Below are 25509 nucleotides of genomic sequence, written 5' to 3'. Positions count from 1 at the left end.
TATTAGATCGTAAGGATCTGACAGAATGTGAAAGAACAAGCCGTTTTTTCAGATAGCCTGGGCCGAGGTTGTTCAAGGCTCGAAAAGCAAGTATCAGTATCTTAAAGTGGATACGTTTTGTGATAGGGAGCCAATGCAGTTTTTTGCGATAAGATGCTACGGATTGTCGATAAGGAATATTACCAATCAATCTAGCCGCGGCATTCTGCACGATTTGTAGACGTTCAATCTGATACAAAGGGGCACCTGCGTAGAGACTGTTGGCATAGTCTAAGTGAGACGTAATTAATGACTGAACCACAGTTCTACGAGCATTCAAAGGGAGGTATGGAAGAATCTTTTTAATCATACACAATTTCGCAAAACAAGCAGAGGTAGTTTTGTTAATGTGAGGAGCACAAGAGAGGGTGTTGTCAAACTGGAAACCCAGATTGCGAACTGTGATAGCAGGTATCGGGGGGGGGGGTCAAGGACCATTGGCCACCACAGGCTAGAGGGAATAGTCGTTTTCTGATTAAAAAACATTACCTCCGTTTTATCAGTATTGAGCCTGAGGTGGTTGGTGGTCATCCAGTTGCAGATGTTATTCAAACACTGACGAAAGTTGGAAAAAGAGGTGTCAGAATGATCCCTAAAAGAAAACACCAGCTGGGTATCATCAGCGTAGGAGATCACTCTGACTCCCCAAGATTCTACCACCTTGGCCAGAGGGGCAAGATACACATTAAATAACAAAGGGCTCAAGGCCGAGCCCTGGGGGACACCACAGAGAAGGGGTTTCCCAGCCGATGTAAAAGGCCTCAAAAAAACCCTCTGAGAACGATCCTTCAAGAAGGAGCTGATCCAGGTCAACACAATACCTCCTATGCCCACCTGGCTCAGGCGATCCAATAAGATCGTATGGGAAACCGTATCAAAGGCGGCGGATAGGTCGAGGAGGACCAACATGGCCTCCTCGCCCCTATCCACACAATCTCTGACAGTTTCGGAGACTTCAAGGAGTGCCGTCTCCGTACTGAAGCCTGCTCTGAATCCCGACTGAGAATCGTGGAGGAGCATATTAGTCTCCAGAAATTCAGCCAATTGCAGTTGAACTGCTTTCTCCAAGATCTTAGCTGACTGAGGGAGGAGGGAAATGGGCCGATAGTTTGAGAAAAGGCCAGGATCTGAATTCGCCTTTTTGAGGATAGGGACCAGCATGGCCTCCTTCCATATAGAGGGGAACTGACCTGAACCAAGAGAGCAATTCCAGATATCAAGGAGGGGCTCAATCAATATAGGGGCTAGAGTGCCCATCATTTTAGCCGGAATCAGGTCAAGAGGGGAACCAGATTTGCATTGGGTAATTAATCTCTGAGAAGACTCAATAGTCATCTCCTTGAAAGATTCAAGGAGAGGATTGTCCCCGTCTATCTCACTAGGGGCCGGTGAAATTCCCTCTGCGGGGAAGGAAGACCTGATGGTCACGATCTTCTCCTGAAAGTATTCAGAGAGACCATTACATAGTACCTGGCTAGCCAGGATCTGGGAAGATAAGGCAGCAGGATGCGAAAAATCCTTTACAATTTTAAAAAGGGATTTGGAGGAATTCCTAGATTTCTCAATTTGGAGAGAGAAAAAATCTCTCATTGTCGACCGTTTTAAGGAAAGAAATTTTCTCAAAGTGGCTTTGTAAATAGATTTGGCCTCTGAATCATAGTTTTTACGCCATAGACGTTCAAGTTTTTTACAGCGGCTCTTCTCCTCCCTAAGAGTTGATGAGAACCAGGGTGACGAAGGACGAGATCTAGCCGACGTGATAGGTTGGAGGGGCGCGATAGCATCTATGGCGCTCAGCAAAGTTGCATTAAGCTTAGACACCCTTTCATCAATGTTACAGGACAAGGGTTCATCGCCATAGAGCAGAAGAGGACTCAGAGTGGCACAGGTGACTTTGTGCCATTTTCTCCCGTACTCCTTGTTGAGTGCGATAGGTAAGGGCGCCAAAGTAAGGGTAAGATCAAAAGGCAAGAGGTAGTGGTCCGACCAGGTAAGCGGGAGAGGTGGGTGAAGCATGATGTCCAGGTCCCTTGAAAAAATTAAATCCAGAGTATGGCCTGCTTTATGCGTTGGGCCCTGAACTAGTTGAGATAAATTCAGACCCTTCAAAGTATCCAGAAACTGGGTGGCCGGAGAACATAGTGGATCATCCACGTGTAAATTAAAATCACCAAGCACAATAAAGTTCGAGTGTTTGAGGGACAGATCTGCAATCAAATGTACCAGCGACATAAGAGAACCAGACGAGGCAGTGGGTGGATTATATACCAAAATCCCGGCTAAAATGACGGCCACGGAATCGGCCAAGGTAAAGTGCATGGCTTCAATTTTTCCAATGTATCCGAGTTTAGTAGTCGTCAATTTGAGATGGGCCTTGGCTATAATAGCAATACCCCCACCCATTTGGCCACCTTCACGATGACAACCTTTGAAAAGGTAGTCAGGAGGCGTGGCCAGAAGAATGTCAGGGTTCGAGGAATCCTTCAGCCAAGTCTCAGTGAGAAACAGTACATCCCAAGCGTCCGAAGTAAGGGATGACCAGATCTCACCCGCATGGCGTGGCAGCGAACGACAATTGAGCAACGCAATTTTAAGCGTTGGCGCATGAGTATGCCGTTTACTTATATTACCAAAGTGAGAAGCACGTTTTCTAGCTGGTAGCAATCTAAATGCACATAGCGGGCATTCAAACGAGGAATCCTCTAATTGGCTAGGGCAGCATAAGGGAGTCCGAGTACACACCCTCGGGCGCAGTTGTAATAATGCTGTTTTAGACCAAGTTACGCTGGGAGCCCCTAAACGACGGACAGGGGGACCGGCACTAGGCACGGGCCAGGCGCGGACGGGCGCAGACGGGCTTGCCTTAGGCGTGCCTTCGGCGCGCCATCGGCGCGCCCGCTGCGCCCGCCCGCTGCGCCCGCCCGCTGCGCGGACGGGAAGTCCAATTGTTTATATACATGAGGAGGGTGGGAGGCGGCCAGAACTGGACCGCTACCCTGCCTGTCCCAAGATGGCGGCTGTCCCTCTCCGTGCCGGCGTCAGCGTCAAGATCGGCTGATCCGGTGGGGAGAGGCGTGCAGGGACCCTCCGGCGATGTAAGTCTCGCCTTCCTGGTCAAAGCACCAATGTGGTTTTTAAAATAGTACCAATAAAATTTATACAGTTTTTAAGAGCAACACAACCAACAAAGTGCAAAGCGCAAAAAAGGAAAGGGAATAGCGCCCCCGGCTTTCCGCCTCAGGGGATGAGCGTAGTTAGTCTGGCTGACAGCTCCACAAGTACGCCTTAAATAAACACGGGAGGGCGGGAGGCGGCCAGAACTGGACCGCTACCCTGCCTGTCCCAAGATGGCGGGGTGTCTTCGCTCTTGCTTTTCTGCCGGGCCCACGTCAATTTTACATCAAGCCTTATTCCCAAAGTCATAACAATCGACCTGTTTCGGATTGTATAAAACCCATGTGATTATTAAAAACAATTGCAGTTTTAGTCATGAGTAAAAGGACAACTGCTCTATTCACACAGCAACGTGGTTATCCACTAAATGGCAGCTTGTGAAAGGAAGAGGTAAATCCGCAAGAAAGAGGGGAAAGGGAATTGGAAAAGGAAAGGCAGTGAATCGTATGACACATTTCTTTATGGTAAGAACAACTACTGAGTGAGTAAATAGACATGTTTCAACTGAGTTAATACTTAATAATCATCTAGACCTCCTCATTTGACCAAATCGTGCGATCCTGTTTAGACAACTTTATATTCAAATGATTTGTCTTAATCATTTACTTAAAGTGAGAGACGTAGTACATGAGGATAAAGCTTACAGTGCAGTTACGTACATGTGAGAGTCAAACACGACACAGTTATATTTTTGTTCACCAGGGCAAGGCTGCAAAGGTGTTTCTTCACGCAAAGGTGAACCCATTCAAATGTTAAACAATTAAAGCCAATCTTCCAGACCAATTTCTTGAACAAGCTAACATGGATGCCGCATGTTGCATCTTTGCAATAGTTACATGAAGGACTCATCTGTGATGTCAGCACAAAAACTGTCTTTATTAAAATGTTAACAACGGCAGCTTAGGTATTTTGATGCCAATTAAGTTCCACAAAACAAGACCACAACCAAAAGCATTTAAGAAATATTTCCTATCAATTCACCAAATGTTATTTTCTACATGTTTTATACATTATAAATGCTCAACTGTATAAAATACATAGGAGAGTAATGTTTCTTTATCAAATCCTATACTACATTGTTTTTGTCTGATGGCAGAACACATCTGTAATGATAAAGAAGCGTGCTGCAAGCTCGTACTGAGGTCCCAATCGCCCTGTTCTTCACATTAGCATACAGCGGGTACCACCTTTCCTCAAAATCTAGAACACAGTGCGTTCTCGAAAGCTGCAGTACCTAGGCCGCAGTACCACTGCCAGGGTTGACAAGAATAGCCTACTATCAGCCTAAAAAGAAACAAGCATTTACAATGCAATGGTTTCGCCTTTTGAAAAGTTTGAGCTATTGGCATTGTAAATGACAACATTTGTATTTATGTGTTGGTTTTGAAAACAGATAAATAAATGGCATTGTCATTTACAATGCCAATAGTTTAATCTCTGGCAAATGCCACACAAAAACACACAGACCCACACACACACCCACACACACAGACCCACACACAGACCCACACACACAGAGCCCCACATACACACACACACACACACACACAGAGTTTGATCCTTATTGGCCTAGAACCACAGCATAAAGTGAGTGGATCTGCTCCAGAAATCAAACGCTTGCTCTCTAATGCAGTGTGTCACTTTTCTAACACTATAACGGATAGAGCTTCCAAGGCATTTGGGGTTAGGTGCACCATTAATGGTACACACATTAAATTAGCTGATTTGTGTCTTCAGGTATGTATTCAGCTGCAACGGTATTGGCAGACACTACTACAAACCTGGGCAAAGCCAGTCATGCCAGTTACAAGGTTGAAATTTAGGACATTAAATATCAACAGCTCTTTCTCCAAAAAACATTCAGATTTAAAGGAAAAGTTATCAAAGTCATTACCTACAACGTGCCCTTTCCCACACAGGAGGGGAAAACAGGGTAGCACTGGACGTGGAAACCTAACAGTGTGCAATTACGACTACTTCAAGCCTGATAAAATGTAATTAAATCTGGCCTTCATCATAACATTGCTCTTGTCGAAAGGGTGTTGCAAGGAGTCAGTTTTCAATCACACCCAAACCAGACTTAAGTTACAGTGAAAAAGCATGTACGCACGTGGTGGCAGGAAAGGTGCGGCTAGAAGTGCGGAGTTTCATGAATATTTGTTTTTTTCATTCCACAGCCTTGGAAGCAGATGATTTTAAAGTGCCAGAAGGCATTGACCATGCACGTTTTTGTGTTTTGATGTCCTGCTAACTTGAATCAAGCAACTAAACTTGAAGCTGCATTGAGCGTGCTCATGCATTTGTATGAGCTGTTGCAAGTGATCAATCTGTAAGCCAAACTTTTTAGAAAGTGTTACTGATACTTGCTGAAGCGGCACACGGCTGTAGTAGGTTTGTATTCAACAAGAGTCATCTCAGGCAAAACAGAACCCAATTTTCATTTCCATCTATAACGTTTGTTACTTTAAAATAAAAAAAATCACGAAACCTACACTTTTATTTATCTTTCGCATTTTTCAGGCACAAGGGAACAAGCTACATCCAAGTCGCCATGACAGCGTCTCGGTCTGAAGCTCGGGGCCTCTTGGAGGTTGGGGCCACTCCTGGCTTAAAATACTGCATCGTTCACCCCCCCACACCCGAAAAGAAAGCAATGAGTAATCCTGTTATCAGAGCAGTGCCCGGGTTCACTGGAAACAAAGCCGGACCCTGCCTCGCTCCCAAGGGGAACTCAAGATACTTCAAATTGAGTGAACATCCTATAATTGATCAAGGGTCTTCCGGAACTGGTGCATGTGGAGTCACAAGACAATTTCTCCGTCAAAATCTTACCCACTCGAGGTATACAGGCATCGGAACCTACCCTGGTTATGCTAAACTTCTCTTCCCCTTCAAAATTAAATACCAGCAACTTGCTGAAAAGCTGGGGCATAAAGGTAGTGCACTTTTAAGAGGATCACTACCCCCCCCCCCCCACACACAACAGCAACTCCACGCTGTGCTCGTGGCCAGGGGCAGCGGAGTGCTCGAGGAAGCGCCGTGACTAAAGGCAGGCCCAGGCGGTGGGGGAAGGGAGCCTCCGCGAGGAGAGCCGTGCTCCGTGGGTGGTGAGATCTGCACGGTTCTAACGTCTTCCGCTGATCCTTACCTGATCGCTGCTGCCCTCCTCCTTGCTGCCGGTACGGATTTGCGGTGGGGGCGGGCACCACAATGTGCCCCGCGCCCCCTCCGCTCCACCCTCGTCAGGCTCCTCTCCGGTCTCCCTCCAGGCATGGGAGACCGGCAACACCGGCAAAGGCTTCCCCCAGGCAGGGGGAAGCGGCAAACACCAAGGCTTCCCTTTCCCTCCCCCGGGCTGCGGGTGCGGGACTTCCGGCCGGCCGCGAAGGGATTGGCCGGCCGGCCAGGTACTTCCGGGTCGCCGCGGGCAGCGCGGCGGCCCTCGCTAGGCAGGCAGGCGGGCAGAAATCGCGAGGTGGGCACTCGCTGGGGGCGTGAGAGGACACGGACGGCGGGAGGGGGCGGGAGGGGGCGGGAGAGGACACGAACGGCGGGAGGGGGGCGGGAGAGGACACGGACGGCGGGAGGGGGCGGGAGAGGACACGGACGGCGGGAAACGTGCACAGGACAGCAAGGGGGGCGGAAAGGCACACGGAGGGGGCGGGAATGGACAGCGCATCTGAATTCACTTTCAGTGAAAGGGGAGGGAACGGGAAAAAACGTAACTCCGCCCTGGGAAAAAATCTCCGGAACGCCCCCGAATCTGGTCCAGCCTTGATGGACAGATCCGGCACTCAATGGCTAGCCTCCATTTATGGAGCTAACCAATGAGAGCCGGGGGACGTTCCAGGAGTCCTTATTGACGACATAGGATTTCACCTGTGCTGAAGAGCTGCGCAGAGCGCAGCCTTCGGCAGGCGAAACCCAAAAACATACTACAATAGTGTAAAGGTGAGGGAGCAACAGGACAAAAAATCGAGACCAAGAGGGACACATTTTTTTAAATTAAGAATTTAGAAAATAAACCTGTTGTGACTCAAAGTAAATATGCATTGAACTGCAGGGCATACCATGTATTTGGAAAGGGGGAGGGGAGGGGACTGAAAGCACAGGAAGGGTAAACGAAAAGAGCTAGTACAATATGTATCACCCACCAGAAGCGAGTAAGACAAAAGTACAAAATGTATATTAGTAAGTAGGGGCCCTATGTGCACAACAAGGATCTTTTAAGGACCCGTGTTCCTGAGTAAAAGGGCTTGGACTTCACATAGATAAATGTCACAAATTTTGGAAATGCTCATATACTCCTGATGCTGCATCATTTCAAACAAAATTATCCTACATCATCTTCAAAACAAATCCTTCTAACCACTTAAACCAAATTCACATTAGTCACTCAGTGCGAGTTAATGACAAAACTGTTTATAAAGCGGTTTATAACATTTCTCCTACAAAATATCTTCTGAAGAAAATACACATATGTTGTAGAGCATTATATTGTGCATCATACATACAAAGTTATCAATACAGTCCAAATGTGCAAGTTAACTTTTTGGTCGTGTCTTTAACACACAAAACATCAACACATTTAACCCCAAAAAAAAACACTGGTGGTAAATTCTCAATTCTAGGCCACTTCCATTACACCATTTCACTTTTTAAAAAGAAAACCTTTTGAAGGGGTTTTCAAAGTAAGAATTAAAATAAAGTGAAATCAAGCAAATGCCTTGTTTTCAGCAATCACCTTGGTCGCCTCACTATATTCTAATTAAAGTGAAGTGAAATCTTGCAAATACCTTATTTTATGTCAACTGGTTAGCAGCTTTGTTTTATTTTAATTAAAGTAAAGTGAAACTTTGCAAATACCTTATATTCAGCAATGCGTTTAGTCGCCTCATGTTAGCCCACATATCATCCACGAAGGCCGGGCTGATGCTGCAGATCTGCTCCTCAAGTCGTAAGTTACAGGTAAATGCTAAGCGCATTTTCAAAGAATAGAAGCTGTCTAAACACCTCATAGTAAACATTTAGAACCTAAACTAAAATCCTCTTTCTCCAAACAACCCGCGTCCGGGGCAGCAGGGAAGCGATAGCAAAGTAGAAGTCACAGGGCGTTGACGGAAGGCAAGTGCAATAAGTACACCTTGACCACGCTGGCGTGCTGCAGTGACAAAGTCCACCCATCATCCATAAAAGGCAAATGTAGCTTTTTTTTAAGTTGCCTGAATTAATAAGTTAATAATTACACCATAACAGCTGAGGTACTAAAGACCAGAAAAATAACATTAAAGTGGACTTCATGCAATGATCATGCCTCAGTCACAAAAAGTTAAGTACACAACATCTGTTTGACCACCTACAGTGTGCAAATCTGCAGGCCACCTGGTAGCACGCTTACCAAATGTTGTACATACCTGTCACACAATACAGCCTACAAACCCCGAACCAGCAGAAAGCGACTCACCTTCAGAAGGCTTCTGCCCATTAGAAACTCTGTGGAGCCTTACGTCTCAGAAACCGCGCTCCAAAGGCCTTTGCCTCCTCACCACTCAGGTCCCAATATCTAGAAGGGTGAGGAAATATGAACAGGATTATTAATAACGTCTGACCTACAGTTGTTGAATTTCACTAGTTGTCACCACCATTAGGCATAAAGCAATTGACACACTGTGGCTGTGTTATGTTATTCACAGGTGCAGGTACCTGGTTGGTAGTGACCACCCCCGCCCCTCCCCCCCAACCTGTGTTGCTAAATTCACTCGTTGCCAATAGCACACTCCAATTTCTGTTACTGAAACAGACAGTAAATGTGAGCAGCTTATCTCTTTTTTATTCTGCAGTGGTTACATTTAGCTTTTTTTCTAGTTCAAGAAGTGGAAATTCGATACTAACCGAAATGTCAATTTCGATCTTCTTGAACTAGAAAAGGAGTCGATTGCACCCAATATCACATTTTAAAAAGATATATTGCGCATTATGTGAATAAAACTAGAACAGGCACAGTCTACTGACGTGTTCTACTTTGATACCTCAGATTTATTTCACAAATCCTTCAGCAAGGCCTCCACATTTATTAACTGTGCTTAAAAGAAAAACTATGCCACAGATCACAAATCTTCCAGAAATGTATCAGTAAGGTGGATCTAGGGTTAGGAAATAGCTGGATAACGTAGTGTACACTTTTGTGATTCATAAATAAAAAGTGAGAAAACCAAAAGGTACAAAGTGAATAGTTAAAAACGAACGAAAATGCAAAAGAAAGAAATTAGTGCAGTCTGTAAAACGTGAAAATGTCAAAAATATTTAACAAGGCAAGTGCAAGACAGGGGTTAGGGTCAGGGTCAATTTTAGGGTAAAGGACAGGGTAAGACTGAAGGTAAGGTTGTACATTACAGTTAAGAAAAGGGTTAGAGAAGGGGCCAGGGTAGAGATAAGATTAAAGTTAAGGATACTGTTATGGCCAGGGAAAGGTGATGGAGTATGTTAGGGTTAGAGCAAAGATTGAGTTAGAGAGAAGAGTTAGGATTCGGATTATTAAAGCACTTAGGGCAGAGAAAGTTGATTATGGGAGTGGATTTGGGTGGGAGATAAGGTTAGGAATAAAACTAGGGGCTGTAGGTTAGACCATATGATAACAAGCATTGGCAAAGCAAATATATCTCACCTGTGAAAGAGCTATTGGCTTTGAAAATGTGTTTTAACCATGTTGTACACCAACTTGGCTTATAGTTAGTGGCGTAGAGGAAAGTGTTGTGGAGTGTCGTAGAATGGAATGGCAAAGAATAGAGTAGAGTGTTTTAGAATAGAGTGGCAGAGAGTGTTCTGTATTGGAGTGGCATAGAGTTGAGTCGCGTAGAGTAGCATACACTGGAGTGTCAGAGTAGATTGGACTGGTGTAGAGTGCATTGGCATAGTGCTGCAGAGTATAGTGGCGTAGAGTGCAGTGGCGTAGAATGCAGTGCTATTGAGTGCAGTGGTACTGAGTGCAGTTGCATTGAATTCAGAAGCGTACAATGCAGCATCATAGAATGCAGTAGCATAGAGTGGTGCATAGTAGAGTGTACAGTGGCGCAGAGTGAAGTGGTGCAGAGTGAAGTACAGTGGTACAGAGTGGAGTGGCATAGAGCTGAGTGATGCAGAGGGCAGTGCTGCAGAGTAGAGTGAAATTTCATGGAGTGCAGAGTAGAGTCAAGTGGCATAGAGTGGCGCAGAGTAGAGGAGTAGCAGAGAGTGGTGCAGGGTAGAGTATAGTGCAGCAGAGTGGAGTAGTATAGAGTGCAGTAGCGTACAGTGGAGTAGTGTAGATTACAGTGGCTTAGAGATCAATGGCAGAGAGTGCAGTGTTGCAGTGTAGAGTGTCAGAGTGCAGTGGGTTAGAGTGGAGAAGACTGGTGAAGAGAGCAGTGGCGTAGAATACTATGATGCAGAGTAGAGTGCAGAGGCCTTGTTTACAGTGACAGAGCAGTTCTGTAGAGTGCCCTGGCGTAGAGTGTAGTAGTTAAGAGTAAAGTGGCGTAGAGTGGAGTATTGCAAATTGGCATCGAGTGTAGTGGTATTGAGTAGATTATTTCGGAGTAGAGTGAAGTAGTGTAGAATGGAGTGGTGCAGGGTAGAGGGCAGTTGCGTAGAGTGGCATAGAGTGTAATGGCGTAGAGTAAATTGGTGAAGAGTGCAGTGGTGCAGAGTAGATTAGAGTGGAGTACAGTGGATTGGCGTAGAGTGCAGGAGACAGAGGTACAGAGCAAAGTGCATTAGCGGAGAGAGTATTGGCATAAAGTACAGTGGCATAGAATGCAGTACTGCAGAGTGGCGTAGAGTGGAGTAGTGCAGATTAGATTGGTGTGGCCTAAACTGGAGTGGTCTAGAGTATAGTGGCGAAGAGTGCAGTGGGGTATAGAGTGGCAAAGAGTGCATTGGCATCGAGTAGACTGGTACAGGTTGGAGTAGAGAGGTGTAGAGTGCAGTGACATGGAGTGGTGTAAAGTGGAGTGCTGCAGAGTAAAGCGGAGTGCAGTGGTGTGGTGTGGAGTGGTGCATACTCGAGTGAAGGGGTGTAGAGTGGAGTATTCATGGTGTGGTAGCACACTGCCATTACAGACAACACATTTTCAATTGTAATGTCTATTACATTTGAACAGACAGACAGTTTTACTGATAAAACAAACAGTGCACAGACGAAAATGCTCGGAAACTGCATCACCTAGTGTAATGATTAGTTTTAATCATATTAAAGTATATGGTTCCAACACACTTAAGAAATAACAAAAAAAGTGCTTCATTTGTATTTCTAATTCTGATATATTCCGAAATAATTACACAGTTCATTTAAAGAGAGATATTGTAAATAAGATTTGGGCAAGGGAAGGTACGAACTCAAGCTGGACAGCCCTAAATAAATAAAGCCAGGAAATGGAAAGCAAGAAAAAGTGAGTTACAAACCACAAACCTAATGGCAATCAACGGGCAGAACGCATTACTAGGTCAACTTTCTGAATGTCCAGAAGATGCGCTGTCTGGCAGGATGCAACCTGATGGGATAACTGATGGGTTAGCATTATGGTTTAGGTAGGGATTTTATTTTAGAATACCTTACAGTAAAAGTAAGTACATGCAAAAAAATGTCTGCACCAGATGAAAAATATAAAAAATTAAATAAAAATCGGACTTCAAACTATTTGCCAAACACATAGAATGCACTACATTCTAAACTTTTAGTTTCATGTTTTTATTCAAACGTTTTGGTGTTTGTCACTTCAAATGTCGAACTTTCATCAAAGAATCACAGAAAAGACTAGCCAGCTCAATTGTAAGAGTAGAAAAATTCAAAAGTAAAGCAGAAATCTTAATCTTGGATGATTGAGAAAGGGATCCGTCGGAGAGGTAATTCACCAATGACGTTGCATAAATAGAAGCAAACAGTAGAGGGGCTGTTTCACAAAACTGTTCAAAGGCAGAGATTTGTAATGCCTTGGTCAATTACAGCAGTTGTTTTATGTGAATGATAAGAACTGCACTTCTGATGCCTCCAAGTTCTTTTATAACAGATTACACAATTGTATGGTATTTCAATTTACCAACCATGAAATGAATGAAAGACGGAGTCTGCCTTGCCAGGATTCAAGCGTCACAAACATGGCAGATGTCCTGTCCTCCGCATTGCAAGAGCGTTATAGCCAATGGCACTAGTAATACTGCGGATGGGATATCCATCAGTCTTTGATGGAGTATTCCATCCACCAGACTCCAAATAGGGACTTAAGTCTTTTATTAGCTTTCCAAGCATACAATGTGCTCATCAGTTTAAGTAATCAGAGGGCACATGAGTTACTGCTTTCTTACGTGGGTGAGTGTGGCGCAGCGACCAGGGCAGCTGACTCCGGTGCGCAGGGCTCACTGTCCAATTCCTGGTCAGTGGCAACAGCTCAGCTCAGCACCATGTGACCCTGGGAAACAGCCTACTTAATCTCCCTGACTGTCCCCAGTACCTTGAGACCATTAGGGGTGAGTAGTTTGCTCTTTACAAATACCAGATTTAGATTTTACTTTCAGTATTTCTCTCAGGAAATCTTTTGGGACCCTCAAGGGTGAGCAGTCGCACTATACAAACCCCTGATTGGTTGATTCCAGTCGATGTTGGAGCCTCAGACATGTGGCATAGTTTGGAGAATCTGATCAAACCAAACAAGTGAAGGCAGCAATAGATAGCGGAATCTATCCTGTGGTTTATTACCTTATTTCATGATATGTAAAACGCTTGCTCTTTACAATACGCCTTTGTTTGGACTGCTGTCTGTGGAAAGAGTTGTCTGCCATTAGTGGGTTTTCCTAAGGCGGCAGCACATTAAAGAGTTGGATCTTGCAACCTTGCCTATTTCAGAAAAGATTTTGGTTGGGAAGGAGGCAGAGTGAGGCAAACATAGAAATAGAGAGGGGGTTGACGTAGGTGTTGGCTTTCCATAGTGGTCTGTAGGCGGTTTGGCTCCTACAACATTTTCACCCAGAAACCTTTATATGAGGGCCACAGAAATTATGTAGCGCGGGAGGACCAAATTGTGCGGCAGGGTTGACTTAATTATGTGGCAAGAAAAGGCAAATTATGCAGCATAATGTAGCCCATTTTGTGATAGCATTGCTTCCTTATGTTGTCATTTTTACACATAAACACTGTCTGGGCTAAGGTTTCAGCTACTTATTACCAGTTCAACACACAAACACGACAGTACACAACCGACTGGTAGCCAGTCAACCTTTGCGAAGAGCCTACACTGCGTGGCCATATGTATTGTTGACTTTTTAGTAACTTGTGATCCGTATGAGCCAGATAAAAATTGTTTTGTTAAAATCTGCTGAAGATGATGGATTATGGGGCCAATCTGTAAATATGCAGAAAATGCCACGGCCACAAAAATCACATAATTTCAGTGGCTTTGCTTATATATGTAAGCCGTTAGGAGTTCTGTAGTTTCTGAAAGGTCTTTACAATGGGAGCCTTTGGGGGACTTAATTTTGTGATCATATTCAACATCCATGCACGAGGTGATTTGCTTGCTAGAAGAGAGTTCAAAATTGGTCTCACTTTGCTGCAACAAGCTGCAACAGAGCCCTGAGCCGGGTCTATAAAAAACGCGCAAATATAGGTGTTTATGCTTCATTAACTTCGAAGAAAACCATGGTGCTTCTCAAAGTCAGAGATCAAAATGTTCCACAGGCCTGAAACCAAGAACTAAAAAGAACACCCTACTGCAAACGTCTGCACATAAGACACAAGAATCCATAAACAGCGGGTCGTGTGTTCTTTAGCTACATTTTTCATTACAGAGGAACCCATCGGAGGTCATGTGTAGTTTTGCACAACTGTGACGACACCTTGGGTGCAGGTGGGATGGATTCTGGGTAGGTGTGGGTGTCCATAATGTTGAGTATGTGATAGCGCACAAGAAATTTAGGTGGCTTGGCTGTGGGAGCCCAATATGTGGTAAAAGAAGTCTATCTTTGAAGCTCCCATAACATCTATGTGTATGTATGCAATGGTTAAAATGCTATGTAAATTAGAGTATCCCTGCGGCTGGCTATAGAGGCTTGTGACATTGCTCAACACCCATTTAATATTAGAATGAGTGACTATCTGCCAGAGGGAGGGTTCGTTCTTGTGAAAGACAGAAAAGCATAACTATGAGTGGGAGGGAGAGGGTCAATATGTGTAATACCATAGATTTTTTTTTGCTTACTTTTTTTATTGAGTTTTATTTTCATGGTACAGCATTATATATTTGCAAGCTTAGACTTCATGATAGGTGCCCACAAGCAATTAGATGATAGCGATACATTATGCAACATCCATCCTGTTATACATTACATATGACAAACAAGAAACATCTTATTGTATCTGGATATTACTCTTCTGACAGCCTAGTTCGGGATGTAGTGGACTGGCAAACGCCGGGTGTCTGAATGAGTGAGTTTGCGCAAGAGTGTGGGTTGATATATGAACCCCACGCTCCATTCTGGTATCCCTCATCGTTTAATGCCCATGTGTGTGCTCTCAATGTATAAGCGTCAATTTCTTCGACGCCAAAGGAGGAACTTGGAACTGTGGGTGGGGGTGGGAGGGAGTTATGTGGAAACCGGGGAGCTTACAGAAAAAAGTAAGGTAATATAGATATTTGCTGTGGGGTAGGTCTCGGTCTGTGTGCGAGGTGTCTATGGTGTAAAGGTCGGGAGGAGAGGGAGATCTTCGGGGGGGCTATATTTCCCAGCGGAGGCCAGGGTGATGGTCCAGTGGGCTCCCAGTGCATAATCTGTCTGCCATTTAATATAGGTATTGTGCCGTGGTATGTGCTGACACTATCAGGGACAAGGGTGGGATTTCGGACAAGTCTGGTGTGTCCCTAGGTGCATCGCCCTGTGTTGTCTCTTTTGTGAACTGATGCAGGAGTTGTGCCCATTCCATAGAGATGGGATGTTTATGAATCCCCCTTATCTCCTCGTCTCTCAATATGGCTTCTTCCGCTGTTCCCCATTTTTTAACCCCCCCAATTCAGGTTGCCTCTGGGGGTCCTGCCGGTGTCCTCCAGTACATATCGAAGTAATGTGCATGAGGTGGACCGTTGCCTCCAGAACCCGATGTATTCTGCCCCAATATGGCTGAAGCACAGGACAGTTCCAAAACATGTGTTTGAAGTTTGCTTCAGGTGTTTGGCATCTGGGGCACGCAAAATGCGTTTCTGGATAAAATCGCTGGAGCTTGTGCGGTGTTAAGTATGCACGAAATAAAATATTGAATTGTATGTTCTTGAATCGTGTGTTACGCAAGACTTTTTTGGGGTACTCTAAGGCTTTTTCCCATTCTTGGTCATTGAGCACTCGGCCTATCTCGCCCCCTCATTTCTGGCGTAGGACCTGTAAAGGGGCCGTGATCAGTTCCTGTAGTGCTTTATAGTGCCATGTAACTAGATGCCTGCCTCTGCCCATACGGAGGATTGTATGTATCACTGGGTGTGTCGGTGGTTCCTCCTATGTGAGATCCCAAACTTGCCGTGCACTGTCCACTAGTCGTCTGTGTACTAGGAATTGCCCTGGGGGAAGATCGTAGCTGTCCCGCATTTGGGCATACGTCTTCAGTTGCCCATCTTCAAACAGAGCCTCTATCTCTGTCACTTCGTGCTCCGTCCAGATCCGAAGGGCTCCGGACGTGTAATAGTTCTCCTTCTGCGGGAGTCCCACTAATGGGAGCAGCGGGAATATAGGGGTCTACCCCCTGACATTCGGTGTATGCGCATCATACATTTGCGGGTGATCGTCTCCTGTAAGGGGTATGTGCTCGTTGGCTTGGTTCCCGGCAACAGCAGTCTCTGGATGGCCGGGAGAGGTATCCGACCGCCGTTAGTAAATGTCTCTTCTATTGGGCGTTCTGCCGTCCAATGGGACAGCCACTGAATCTGAGCCACCAGAAAATAGGCCTCAAAGGAAGGGGCCCCCCAGACCCCTAGTGTTATAGGCAAGTAGAGGGTTTGTAAGGCTACTCTGTGTCTGCCACCCCCCCATATCAACATCTTGAGTAATGCATCTAGTTTTCAAAAAAAGGATCGAGGCGGTATCACCGGGAGATTGATGAAGGCGTAGAGCAGCCTGGGCACCATTATCATCTTTGCTAAGGCGACACGCCCAATGGAAGCCAAGGGAAGTGTCTTCCAGAAAGTCACTGCCGCACGAAGGCCCGCCAATGTTCTGCAGTGGTTCCCCTCATAAAGGTCCTCGGGCGAGTGATATAGTCTCACCCCAGGTATCGGGGTGCCGTAGCACTTCAGCCGAGTGTCTGGGGCCCTATCATGATCTCCAAGGGAACAAGGTGAGGGCTGACAGGAAAGATCGTAGATTTTTCCCAATTAACTTTAAGTCCGGAAACCTCTCTGAAGGTGTGTAGTATTGTCCATATTGGCGTAAGGTCACTGGTGACATCCCGCAAATAGATCAGCAGGTCATCTGCGTATAACGATACGCCGTGAACCGTGCTTGCAATTGGGATACCCCAGGCGTCACCCTCCTGTCGCAGGCGAATGGCCAAGGGCTCCGCCGCTAAGGCGAAAAGCAGGGGGGACAAGGGGCACCCCTGCCTCGTTCCCCGCTCCACAGCAAGTGGGGCCGAGATATACTTTCTTATCTTCACCCTAGTGGTAAGGCCCTTATAGAGAAGCTGCGTATATGCCAGTAGATTTGGGCCAATGCCTATCTTTTGAAGGGTTGCGATTAAATAGGGCCACGTGAGTGTATCAAAGGCCTTTTCGAGGTCTAAAATGAGGCATGCGGCTTGTGGGAAATAAGCCCGTACTCTATCCTGTATGTGTAAAAGCCTGTGTATGTTCTGTGATACGTTACGCCTGGGAAGGAAGCCATTTTGATTAGGGTGAATCAATTGCAGGAGGACCTGGATATATCGGTCTGCTAATATTTTCCCCAGAATTTTACAATCTGTGGTAAGTAAAGTTATAGGCCTGTATGAGGACGGAAGTGTGGGATCTCCGTTTGGTTTGAGGAAGGTTACTAGGGTAGATTCCCTGAGCGAACTGGGAAGTTCGCCTCTCTTCAATGCATCGTTGTACATAGTTACTAGACGTGGCAACAGCTGTCCCAAGAAAACAGTATAGTACTTGAGTGGAAAGCTGTCCATTCCCGGTGCTTTAGGGCTTGCCAGCGCCCTGACCCCATGAGTGACGTCCGGGGAGGTTATCTTTGTGTCCAACGCCTTTACATCCGCCTGTGGAATGGCAGGTAAGGGAGTGGAGGAATTGAGTTAATGTCAAGTGTGGGCACTGCGGCGGGGCGCGATAAATGTCTGTGTAATAGTCGTGGAAGATGCATAATATATCTACTTGTGATTGTTTGATAGTACCAGACTCGTCCCGCAATGCTGTGATGGGCGGCATAGCCGTGTCTTGTTTCGCGAGCCAGGCGAGAAGTGTACCTGCCCTATTTCCCTCTCTATGTACACGGGCGGCGTACGCTCTAAAATTGTATCTGTGAAGATCAGCCATGGTTTCCGCGTATGTTGTTGCACAGTTGCTACCTGTGCAGGGGTAGCCTCCCCCACATCTAGTTTCTTTGTAAGCTCTGCTAAACGCTGTTCCACGGTTCGTAGTGACTGCTCCAGCACCCGCCGAACACCTACTATGTGCTGGATACAGTGACCCCTTGCCCCGACTTTGAATGCATCCCACTCCACTATTCTGAATGAGCCTGTGTTCGCGTTTAGTAAAAAATAGTCCTGGATGTGTTCCCTGTGTGTATGACAGAATGCTTGGTCTGTGAGGCATTCCCGGGGCAATTTCCACGTGGGCACCGGGGAATGCGGGGGCCTCCATCTAAGGACCACAGTGTGCGCGTCATGGTCGGACAGAACTCTGCCTAGATAGTCAGTGTGCTGTACTTGAGGGAGCAATGCCGCTGAGCAGAGGAATCTATCAAGTCTCACCCTGAGGTTGTGTGGGACGGAGTGGAATGAGTATATCTTAGTGTTAGGATTCTTTTCGCGCCATGCGTCTACCAGTGACCACTGGGTAACCTATTTCTTAAAAATCTCTGTCTGTTTCAGTGCGAATGAATGCACCGCGGGGGATGAGATCTGTCTAATCCAGTGCCTAGGGTGCAATTATTGTCCCCCCTAGTACCCATGGTGTTGCGGTGTAGTTTGCGAATACCCCAGTGAGGCGGGTCCAGTACTGCTTTTGTTCCACATTTGGAGCGTAAATGCTCCCTATCAGTATCTCTTTGCCCTCAAGGTGACCTGCGATCAGAGAGTATCGGCCCTCCTTATCAACTACCCTGGACTGTTCTCTGAAGGGGATCCCAGGCCTGATCCAGATTAGGGTTCCCCTGGCAAATGTAGAGTATGTGGTGGCACATATAATACCACGCCATTTTTTGCATAGGCGATCCACCTCTGTCCCTGTAAGATGCGTCTCCTGGAGGAGAACTATCTGCGCCTGCTGTCTCTTCATGTAGGCATAGATTGCATATCGCTTGTGTGTAGTGTGCATACCCCTGACATTCAATGTTACAACTTTCAGGTCTGTGCTAGGGATCCGTCATGGCGCCTGTTGTCTAGGTGTTGTTTTGCGAGGTGGCGCGCCCTCTTCGTCTCCCGTGTCCCCACCGCCCGAATGACTACCTCTAATAACCCTACCAGCATTCTGCATATCGTGTATTCGGCTCCCTGGGAATGTGTGTGGGAAATGTAACGGGGGGGTGGGGGGAGTAAAATGAACATACGGGAAACTATCCCAACTAAAAGGACCTATCGCTCGCGGCGGTACGTCCAAACTGTACAACATGTGCTAACTTTAGTTTGTTTCGTGGGGTACGTGGTCCTCAGCCTCCTTCAGCCGCTATCGCTATGGCAGCCCAATCATTGTCTATGTTATCCTGGTGCCCAACGATGCATACAACAACCACAGTTGTGCAGTGAAGTCCGATGTAGCAGTGGGCCGCCTGGCTCACCAGGCGCGGGACAGATCATCCCAACCATGGTGCGTCCGCTCTGCAAGAGCAGGAAGTACATAGAACTCAGGAGGCTCCCTCCATTCTCTGCAGGGTAGGGCACAGCGGCCCGGGAAGTTCAAATCAAAGTGTCTGCCTTTTGGGGGGGTCACTATTGGCAGAGTCATGGAACCATCTCCTGGTGTGTTCACGTCGCTGCACTCCTCGTCTGAAGAGAATATATGCGGGCCCCTCTCACCGTCCGAGCTGTCTCCTGGGAGTCCCACCTCCGCAGCCACTTGAAGCGCCTTCCTACGTTCTGCAAATTATTTGGATGAGATCCGGAGAGTTCTTACTGGAGGAATCTGAGTGCGAGTTGAGTTGGGTGAGCGTGACTTTTTTCTGTTGGCGCCGCTGGCGGCTCGATGGGTGATTGGTCTGTGACTTACTGGGCTTGCTCATGTTCGTTAGGTGTTGTTCAACCCAGTCGCTGGCCGACGCGGGAACCCGAGAAAAACTGCGTAGTTCCATTATGTATGATCTTAAGTCTGGCTGGGAACAGGAGTGCATATTGGACATTCTTCTGGCGCAGGGTTCGCTTGACCGCCAGAAAAGTGGACCTTTGTTGCTGTACTGCTCTTGAGTAGTCCCGGAATAGCATGACTTGCTTGTCCTCCACTCTGATCACTTCTTGTCTCCTAGCGGCCCGAAGGATAGTGTCCCTGTCCTGGTAATGGAGTAATTTTAGAAGGAACGGTGTCGGGGCGATCCTGGTGGTGGTTTCCGGGCCGGTACTCTGTATGTACGTTCAATGGAGAAGAATGGGGTCAGTTCTCCCGCTGGGGTGAATGTCGCAATCCACATTGCTATATAGTTGAGAGGATTGGTTCCCTCCACTCCTTCCGGAATGTTGATAATGTGAATGTTGCTCCTCCGAGGTCTCCCCTTCAAATCATCCGCCCTGTCCTCTAAAATCTTCATCCATGATTGCAGGCTCTTCAGGGAGTCTTGTTGTTGCCGCACTTGCGGTTCTAGAGTTTGCAGCGTCGTTTCCCCCGTTTTTACCTTGTCCTCCAGTTTCCTGTGGTCATCCCGGAACAGGTTGAGGTCCGTGGCCAGCTCTCCAAATCTGTGTTCCATTGATACTCTTGAGTGTCCAATTGCTGCTAGGACTTTGTCCAGTTTGGCCAACATTGTGTCCGAGCTTGCAGTTTCACCTCCCGGTCTCGTGGTTTGCGATGTCGGGGGCAGTGTTCTCGAGGGCTCCGTGCCCTGCGTTATGGTCGTCGCCCGCTGTCGTCCCATTCTGGTTGCGTCCTTCGCTGACCGCCTCCGGTGATCTTCCGTGTCACTCCCCTTGCGTGAGTACCTCGTTGACACTGCGTGATCGTCAGCCACGAGCACTGTGGTGTCCCGGGGGTCTCCCCTGTTCTGAGTGCAGTTGCTACACCGTTGTGTTGACCAGATTCCCCACAGCCCCGCCCGGGGCAGTATCGGCGTCTCGTCCCTGCCGTCTTCCGGGGAGGGCCGCCTACGGTCACTGCAATTGAATCACGTCCCACAGGTCGTGGGCCCGGTCCCCGTCTTGCCTGGGTGCCACCGTGGTTGGGGGGGCACGGCTGATCACTGCAGGATGGTCAGCCCACCGTCCCCTTTTGCGATCCTTGCCTTAAACGCGTGCCTTCCCCCCCACGCGCGCCTCAAAGCCTAGCGCTGATGCAGGGGGGGGGGGGGGGCTGATCTCCCCATGAAGAAGGGCGGCACAGCGACACTCCGTCAGTCGCTACCCATTGGTGTCCTGGGCACTGTGGCACCCGTGATGGGGCTATGGAAGCTCCTTGCTGTGGAATTACTCAGGGCTCCCCTGCCTATAGACTCACAGTCACATGGACCTCATGGCACTTAAGTCGCAGCCCGCACCCCAGCCTGGTCCGCAAGGGGTTACGGGCTCTGCTTAGGGAATTTTCAGCTCCCTGCTCCCGGTGCCGTTCCGCCCTGGAGTGCCTCCTCCTGCAGGTCACAAGGCTCTCCCCACCAGGCTTCTGTTAGGCGCGGAGGTTAGTTCGCTCCTCATGGGCCGCAGAGACGGTCCGCTGCTCACTCGGGGGACCACTGTGGTAGAATGACCCCTCCCGAAGTCCGGGAGGATCCCGGCGCACCGGCCCCTGCAGCCCTACAGACGGGGCCTACCCCACGCACCTCCAGGCCCGGCGCCGCTGCAGGGAGGGGGTGCTGCTGTGCATGAGGGATTAGCTTTGTGGGGCACGACTTGCACCTCACCCCGTCGCGATCATCAATGTGCCTCCTGCAGCACTGTGTAGTGCGGTGTGGAGGCCATCACCGCGCTCCGTGCCGCGGGCGAGGCCATCTTCCATTCGGGAGGGCCTCCTCCTGCGCTGGGGATCCGGCTATCCGGGGGTCCGCAAGCCGTCCCCGCGCTGCCCTCACCTTCACTCCAACAGACTAGGTCTCCGGTCCGATGGCTACCGGGGTCCCCCACGGGGGTCGCTGACAGGGTCGGGCGGCAGCTACAAACAGGCCGCTCCTCCGCCCCCCGCCCGCCCTCGGAGCATTCAGGCCGCACGGGGCCCCGCCATTTTGAGGTCCGGGCTGAAGACCTCCTCGCGGGCTCCTACTCTTCCATCCGCGCCCCACGGTCAATCAGTCAGGGCCGGCAGACGCTCCTCGCAGTCACCTGGGCCGTGCTGGGGTTTGTCGCGCTGTGATGCAGGTTTAGGACATTTTTATAGCTGGTAAACTCGGGCTGCCTTGCGGAGCACTAAAGGAATGCTGCCGCCATCTTAGCCTGCTTGGCCACGCCCCCATGTGTAATGCCATAGATATGTAAAGATGTCCTATGCAGTGTGCGAATTTGAAGTATTTCGCCCTCTCACATTTTCATTTATGTAATGGTTTGACGGCCTACTTCCGTTTCCATCATGTTTTGAGTGTAGATCCTGGGAGTGCCAAGTGAGTGAAAATCATTAAGTGCAAGATAAGGCTGTTGTCAGCACAACCTAGTGATTTAACTGCAGAATGGGAAGTGACATAAAGGAATACTTATTCATCCACAGTGCTAGACTAGTTTAGTTTCCACCACATTCTGGATTAGAATAGTTGACATTTTGTGTGGTCATTGGAGAACAAATATCTGAGCTACTCGATTTCACACACTGACATTCTTTAAGCCCTGAAACGCAATTTGTGCTGGTAGCTGACAGAACTTAGCATGGTCCTTCTGTTACCTCGGCAAGAAACCTGGGACTTACCTTTATGAAGTGGGTAAGGTAGGGGAGAGCAGGGGAGACTCTAATCTGGAGGAGTGGAGCATTCCATGCTCTCCTAGGCTATGGCTTAGTGTTGGACATGGGTAAGACAACAGGTCCAGGCTGCAATGAAGCCAGTACCCAAAAGCGATTTTACTGGCTGGATTTTCTGTCCCATAAAATATGGTTCCTTTTTTCTGGCACCATATAAATCTGGAGGTATGAACAATGACCCACTCATGCCCGAGCCATGCGGAATTTTGCTAAATTCATATTTGTTACTTATACAGATTTACAGAAAGGTGTCAAAATCAGACCCTTGCTTCCTGGAATCCAAACCTCAATATTACATGAAACCTGGTACAATAAAAGAAGCAATTATCAGAGCTATACTATAAAGAGAATGCTGTCATAATGGGTTATTCTCTGCATGGCACCTTGGACATGTAGATATTTAATGAAATACCACACTCCTGAAGTCGCCTGTAGGACTGACCATGGCGATGTTTAAATTCTATTTCCAAAATCCGGACTATTATTGAAAACTGCACAATAGACACAGGTCACGATAATTTCGGGAGCAGCGTCTATGACCACATGACCTCAGTCTTAAGCACCCAACATGGTTGTCAGGCATATATCCTCATGTATCTATGAAAAAAGCCTGTATAACATACATAGTGGTTCATCTCAACATCCTTAAAGATATGGTAGACACGTTGAGCCTTTCAGGATGCACTCGTTCATTAATCAGCAAACAACTAGCCTAGAAGTACGCATCTTCAAAAAGCACAAAATACATTTTCTCAGATGCAACCCAATAATGTTGAGCATGCTGACTCCTGAGCTTGCTCGCATTGCCACTATTCCTAATAATTTTCAGAAAAGCCATCAATTGTCACTCATTAAAATAGTTCCAGCTCACAATCCTTAAATCATTTGCCATCTTCCAAATACCAGTCTCATCACCAGTTCCATAAACTCCGCGGGTCAACCCCCTGCCTAGCCCCCAGGACACCTCTACTCTCCAGCCATTCCACTGAATCTAGACAGCATCTATTATAGCTGAACCCAAAAGCAAACTATGGTTCCTCCATTTCTTCACATGGACAGAACACACATAATCCACTTGCTGAAACAATCTAAGTTTCCAGACGTAGTTGAACATTCTCTTCCCAAATATTATGCCCTTTTCCTGATGTATTCTCTCATAGTGCATCTATAGATTTTCAGGACTCGGAAAGGGCTTTATAAAAGGACCATTTCACCAATACCTTACTGACAAGGAGTAATATACAAACAACCATAAGGTGCCGTCAGTCATAGCAGGGAACATTCTACTGTACTTCCGAGTTCTCCCACTTAAGCCTTAGACTTGAACGTTGTTCAGCTGATTAAACGCATAAAACAGGAGCTAGAGCTTCCATACCAACCTTTATAATGGGAAAGGGGGCACTTATTAAAATCATTTTCTGCCTCTGCTTCTCTATACCCTCCAAAATTACCCAAAAGTCGTCCCTTCCCACTTCTTCACGGAGATCAATCCATGGTCAGCAAATTTGTATGCGCCGGAGGTCTCACATGGGTATCATTTGCTAAATGAAGGTATGCCCCATATGTTGGAGGGTTTGGGGTCCCTGATCTACATCAATACACCTGGGCCTGCCAAGTAATTTCAATAAAGAACTGTGTTTTCTTCAAGAGAAGTGATTCAGCAATGAGACTAGAGTTTATCTGCTTGAGAAAGCAAGCATACTGTTCTTTTTCTGCGGATCCACAATCCCCCATGCACTACCGCCTATTAACGGAATGACAGAATTATGTTTGCATGAGGCCTTAAAGCCATCCTCCTTCACATCCATCAATTTTAGAGCACCTCCGGGCAACTTACAGTCCAAGGGGGCTCCATATTCGCCATTCTCCACCTTATTTTCCACTGTGGGATTTACCTACAAACCCAGGAAGGACTTAAGACTTATTTCTTGGAATGTAAATGTAAATGTACAGGAATTTATATAGCGCAAATCACCAAGCGGTTTCTAAGCGCTTGCTTAGGGAACCCGTCCTGGTATTCCCCTGTGAGATAACCCCGACAGGGTATCTGCAAGGTGAAAGCCAGGCATCCCGCCGCGAGGGGCCGTTGTGGAGATTCATCCCGCCACGAGGGGCCGTTGTGGAGATTAAGCAAGCTATTGCCCAGAGTCGCAGAGTGTGAACCCGTGAATGTGGCAGATGTGTCCTCTAAGTTTTCCGATGAAGGGGGTTACAGTTTATTAAGTCCTTTAACATTATTTGCTTGCAAGAGACATGGGAATCAAAGAAGAATTTTGTTTTTGAAGGGGTACAAGACCATCTTCTGCCCCACGATGGGCTCTAGTGCAGGTAGAGTGAGGAGATTGGGTCTCATTATCTTTGTAGTTCTTGAGTATTGCGGCATCATACAGATCATGAAGTGGGACTCCCCTGAGTTCCAGGGTGTAAAGATTGTTCATTGGGAGAGCTCTCCCCATGGCAGTAATTAATTTATATAAAGCAAATAGGGTCAGACCTCTAATTTTATAGCCTTAAGTAGTGCCTTAAACTCATTAAAGGGGGAGCCCTCGGGCATGAGAATCTTATTCTGGCAGGGGATTTTAATGGTCACCCGTGCCCACATTTTTTACACCGGTGACCTAATACACAACCTTGTCCGATCTCAAAGGACTTGCATCTGGAGCATGCTATGGAAGGAGAGGAGATAAATACCTTCTTACGTAAGCACTATTTGGTTTTTACCTTATATCAGTTGTTAATCTGGTCTACTCCTCAAATCCCCTCCTCAAATCCCCCCTACATATAAGGGAAGGGGATCCAGCATGATTATCAATTTCATTTTTGTATCTGCTTGTATGGGTTGGCCTCTTGTTTCCTTCAATATTTTACATGGCGCCTCCAGTGACCATAACCCTCTGACCCTGTCCATGGAGGGAGGAGGGAACCAACCGGAGTGCCTTCGAAAACCCTGGGGAGCATTAACCCCATATTGACCAAGGAGGTGTTTATGCTGGTCACAAAAAGA

At 47.2% G+C, this 25509-nt stretch overlaps 1 protein-coding gene across 2 annotated transcripts in view; it reads right to left on the bottom strand.

The window, feature by feature from the left end:
• The window catches only part of ABHD5 (abhydrolase domain containing 5, lysophosphatidic acid acyltransferase), a 200231-nt gene that overhangs the window by 137428 nt on the left and 37294 nt on the right, over positions 1 to 25509 (bottom strand). Inside the window, exon 2 of one of the 2 annotated variants that reach the window (XM_078663909.1) lies at positions 8678 to 8776. Coding sequence is in view for 1 of the 2 variants with exons in the window: in XM_078663908.1 (XP_078520034.1) it covers positions 8080 to 8240 (161 nt within the window). In the remaining variant the exon portion in view is untranslated. Of the gene's footprint in view, positions 1 to 8079; positions 8330 to 8677; positions 8777 to 25509 lie in introns of those variants that run through there. The other variant, XM_078663908.1, reaches the window with a different exon arrangement.

This window comes from Lissotriton helveticus, chromosome 10 (genome assembly GCF_964261635.1).
Source record: "Lissotriton helveticus chromosome 10, aLisHel1.1, whole genome shotgun sequence".
Taxonomy (NCBI): Eukaryota; Metazoa; Chordata; class Amphibia; order Caudata; family Salamandridae; genus Lissotriton; species Lissotriton helveticus.
This window is presented reverse-complemented; position numbering and strand designations above follow the sequence as displayed.